Genomic DNA, 4,441 nt, shown 5'->3' with positions numbered 1-4,441 from the left:
CATCCCATCCCATCCCATCCCATCCCATCCCATCCCATCCCATCCCATGCCGTCCTTGGTACTCACCCTCCTTGATCTGACACTGAGCTGCCACATTTAAAAAAAGACTGGATGTGGCACTCAGTGCCATGGTCTAGCAACTGCTCCGGTGGGTCAAGGGTTGGACTAGATGATCTCTGAGGTCCCTTCCAACCCGGCTAATTCTATGATTCTATGATTCTATGACTCTGTCAGGAGGACCTGCTGCTTCTCACCCTCCTACCACCAGAGCTGCCTGGCCTCCAGGCCACCCTGCTGACACTGCCGGGTGGCTGCGCTGGTCTGGGCTGGGCAGCTCCTCTCCTGGTCCTCCAGATGCTCCGTGTGGACAGACCGGATGATCAAACGATCTGCAGCAGCCCCTTGGTCACAGGATAACCTGATATTGGGCTGGCACCTGACACACACTGTCAACCTTTCTGGGACATGTCTTGCCATTTGTCCACAGCATGCTGGTCCCACGTCCCTCTCCAAGGAAGCTGTCCCAGGGGTGCTGCAGGCAATACCAGTGTTTCCACCTCTGTGGGGATCAGGCAAGGGACGTTCTCTATCAGCTGCCCAGACTACATCTGCTCTTCTTGGTATCACCCGGTCCTGCTGTGCTGCTGTCTGCTTGCAGCATCCCCATCGCCTAGTGAAAACCTTGTCCTGGGGCTCATTGGGGACGTGCCGGGCTGTCCCCTTTCCAGCTGTGGCAGAGGCTCCAGGGCTGTGCAGGGCAGGCTTCCAGCTCTCTACCCTGGCAGATGTGCCATGGTCACCCCATGTGCCCTGGGCAGAGGAGACAACCTCTTGGGGGCCACTGGTTGCAGCGCTGCTGGCTGTGTTTCTGCCTCTGGCAAAGGTTGCTGCTGGCAGAGGAGGCAGCTTGCAGCAGGTGCTGGCAGCCTTGTAACTGCTTCTGGAAGAAGCTGATGTAGAGGGTGCAGCTGGCAGATGGGGCAGCTTGCAGCAAGTGCTGGCAGCCTTGTCTCTGCCCCTGCCTAAAGGTGTGGAGTGTGCAGCTGGAGGGGGACGTGGCTTCTGGCAGCAAGTGCTGGCAGCTCCTGAGGGCTGAGCTGTGAGTGCATGCCTGGGTGCCACATCCTGCCTGAGGAGAGGCAGCTGGCATGGCTGGCAAGCTGTCTCCTCCTCCGTTGCCCTGCCTACCAGGCTGCCCAACTGCAAGAGAAACCAAGGAGAGACTGCAATGACTCTGGCCCTTGCCCTTGTGGCTCCATGTCCCAGTTGTGAAAGGTCCTTCTGCCAGGATGCCCTGGCAGCCCCCTGGCCCAGCCTGTTCCCTCCAGCACCTCCCAGCTGGCCAACAGCTCCTGGGCTGGGAAGATGTCCATGCCCATTGCCCTTGGGCTCCCTACCTGGATGTGGTGTCTCCCTGTGGCCTTGGCTTTATAGTTGTTGGGGCAGGGCAGCTCTGGCAGTCTGTCCCTATCAAGGGATGAGACCTGGCTCTGACTTCCACCCTGCAGTACTGCTGGTTGCTGCCTGTGGCCCACCTGTGGGCAGGAGGAGGAGGAGGTGTGGAATGGAGGTGGCTGCCAGGACCCTTGTTGCCATCAAACCCAGCACTGGCACCGAGGCAGCGCCGTGTGACCCAGTCCCACACCAGCCTCTCCCTCTCACCTTGAGCCTCGCCTGGAGCCTCTTCTTCAGGAGCGGTTGCCCCTTGGTGGTCTGGGAGCGGGCCTTCTCCTCTCTCTCCATGGTCACCCTTCACACCAAGCTGCTGGCCAAGTGTTTGCTGAGAGCAGCTTGTCCAAGTCTTCTGCTGAGACAGTTCCTTTGTGCCTACATCTTCCTCTCTCTGCAGGGTGGCGTTGCAGACACGCCGCTGCCTTTCTTGCACAGAGCATTCCCATGTTCAGCAAGATGGGTGGCATTGTACGTGCTGCATCTTTTGAGGTTCCTAGTTGCCTACCTCAAATACTTGGAATCCAAGGTAGTACTCAAGGAGAATGCATCCGATGCTCCAAACGTCACATGGCTGTGACCATCCCAGGGCTGTGGGAAGATTCAGAAGCCTCATGTTTGTACCAGGCTGCAAAGAGTTCAACAGCTCAACCAAGATGTACACAGTTGCGTAGCCCCCTTCAAGAGCGCAGCAAAAGATCTTAGGCCAAAGCTGCACCTAAGAGACTCCTACTGACCTAGGATGACTTCAGGAGCTCTGTAAGGTCTTGTAGTGACCGGATAGCAGCGAGACTTATGGACAAGCAGCGAGGCTCATGGACAAGCACCGTGCTTCCGAACTCCACTGCTTTGATGTCTGGGCATTTCAGTCTGCACACCACACATTTCTGCAATGAAGAAATGGGATGTGAGAGCCTGAAGAAAGGCGTAGGATGGCTGAGGGGGAGGTGGGGAAGAGGGCAGCAACTCACCAGGCTGGAGTTGTACTCCTGTATAGTCGGAGGAGGCGAGTAAGATGTTTTCTGGATTCAGATCTGTGTGTGTCAACTTGTCCACATGCAAAACTGCAAGATAAGAAGGCTCCTTAGCAAATCCCACTGAGAAACTTGAACAAATGAAGCACAACAGAACCCTGCTTATAGCTGACAGCTTTGCAGATCTGATAGGCCATGTGCCTGATGTGTTCCAGCCTGAAGGGCAGAGAGCAATTCTCTTTGAGGAAGTTGTAAGTGCTGAGCCGTAGCAGCCCAAAAACGATGCAGACATGGCCCTGGTACTCAAACCAGTCTAACATCTGGACACAGTGCCTGCAAAAGCAGAAAAAGACAGGAATTGCCACAGGCAGTTGTGTAACGCTTGGCTCCATGAGTCACCTGTTCCAGAAGGTGGCCTCTGGGAAGTGTTCAAGCCAAAGCCCAGCCAGGTTGGCTTTGTCTACTCACTGTGTGCTGCTGGGGTCCAGTGCCTTTGAGTCCAGCACTTGCACCTCTGCGTAAGCTGCCCCGGAGTGCGCAACAGCGTCTTTGACTATTTTCACAGCCTTGTTCCTGCCATTGCTGAAAGACAGGGGAGACAAGGAGGAGTTTTACCTCAGAATCTTCAGGAATGCTGCCCATCTATGTTGTTATAACAATGGGAACCTCATCAGAAATGGTTTGCTGAGGGTGTGGAGAGTGCAGCTTCAGGCACTAAACTAACATCAGTTTGTGTGTGGGAACTGCTGCAGCCTTCAAGGAACAGAACAGCAGATGAGGAGGTAAAGATAAAGCCCGAGACAGTCAGAAAGCACTTCCTGAGCCACACCAGGAGGGTATCAGTCAAGGAAATGTCTCCAATGAAAATGACTTGCTCTTGGTGATCAGTGCATTGCACTAGTTGTCCAAAAGTGCCTTCACCCAAAAAACAACAACCTCATCTGGAAAGAAAAGAGCTCTCAGTCACACAAGTTGTGAAGTTCCTCAGCTATTGAACAAACAAGCCATAAGACACAAATGGAACAAACAAACACAACAACTGGATTCTTCTCAACTGTGCCTCTTGAAATGGAAAATACCCATTTGGAGGGATGTCACTGGACATCAAGGCACATTTACAGGTATGAGTAGGTACCATTTACGGTTTTTTTTTAGGGAGGGAGGGAAGGAGAGAAAAAAGAAGGTCCAGAGAAGGAATAACTCCCCATCCCCAAGGGAAGAAAGACAGGAAGAAAAGACTTGCAAGAAGTCCCCTCAGCTTTTAGGCTAGAAGAACTTACTCTCTCTGAAAAGCTAATAATACTGTTTACTTACATCTTGCACTTAGGATGTCCCCGGTCTGACAGATGGGGAGACCCTCGTCCTCATCCTCCATGATGTTGGATCTGCTGCTTGGAGGCCTCATCAGGATGCTCTGGGCAATCAGTAAACCCAGGTGAATTGAAGTCAGAGTAGGGAAGTGAGTGGGCAGGAAAATCCTCAGGCATGGAGATAGAGGCCAGGCCACAGAGGGTGGGAAGCACCAATTTCATATTTGGTCCCCACAGATTCCCAGGACACAGAGTTTATGGTACAGGAGGAAAACATGGCACTGAGCAGATTTTCACATGAGATCCTCCAAGTGGCAAGGCAACACCAAATTACAGCTGCTTTTCTAGTGGGAGGTGTCCGTGCCTGTGGCAGGGGGGTTGGAACTAGGTGATCTTAAAGGTCCCTTCCAACCCTGAAAATTCTATGATTCTTTGAAAAGATTGGTTCACTGAGTTTTACTTTAGGATTTTGGTGCCCATCTTTCTTTTCTTTATAAGCAAAAGGATTTAATAATTACGAGTATGTATATATATAACACCTAAATATCTTTTTTGCTAAATTTAAATTACATTTTCAGGGTCCATGATGCATCTTGTTGTCCCAAGCACTGGGGAATAGGGAGGAGAGTGAAGGAAGCTCCCCATTGTAAAGAGAGGCAGCAGGAAAAATCCTGTTTGCAGCCAGGACAGAAGTGTTCTTCCTGAGAG

General features: G+C 52.4%; 1 protein-coding gene across 1 annotated transcript; it reads right to left on the bottom strand.

Moving 5' to 3' along the window:
- Positions 1–2,262: 2,262 nt before the first annotated feature.
- LOC115600210 (dual specificity protein kinase CLK1-like) lies at positions 2,263–3,561 on the bottom strand. Its single transcript, XM_030468495.1, has 5 exons — positions 3,503–3,561; positions 2,892–3,005; positions 2,581–2,756; positions 2,421–2,513; positions 2,263–2,336 (listed from the first exon to the last, which is right to left on the bottom strand). Exons 1-5 carry the CDS (start codon positions 3,559–3,561, stop codon positions 2,263–2,265), a joined length of 516 nt encoding a protein of 171 aa, XP_030324355.1.
- Between the last annotated feature and the right edge of the window lie 880 nt (positions 3,562–4,441).

This window comes from Calypte anna, unplaced genomic scaffold (genome assembly GCF_003957555.1).
Source record: "Calypte anna isolate BGI_N300 unplaced genomic scaffold, bCalAnn1_v1.p scaffold_147_arrow_ctg1, whole genome shotgun sequence".
In the NCBI taxonomy this organism is placed as follows: Eukaryota; Metazoa; Chordata; class Aves; order Apodiformes; family Trochilidae; genus Calypte; species Calypte anna.
The sequence above is the reverse complement of the archived record's forward strand: the minus strand, read 5'-3'. Positions and strand labels throughout refer to the sequence as shown.

Bases quoted from the DNA above. Each gene is read 5' to 3' on its own strand.
- LOC115600210 (XM_030468495.1), bottom strand. From the start codon at position 3,561: ATGGTACCTACTCATACCTGTAAATGTGCCTTGATGTCCAGTGACATC. The intron at 2,757-2,891 runs GTGAGTAGACAA...CTGCTTTTGCAG, and splicing joins CTGGACCCCAGCAGCACACA to GCACTGTGTCCAGATGTTAG. The intron at 2,514-2,580 runs GTTCTGTTGTGC...CTTATCTTGCAG, and splicing joins AGCTGTCAGCTATAAGCAGG to TTTTGCATGTGGACAAGTTG.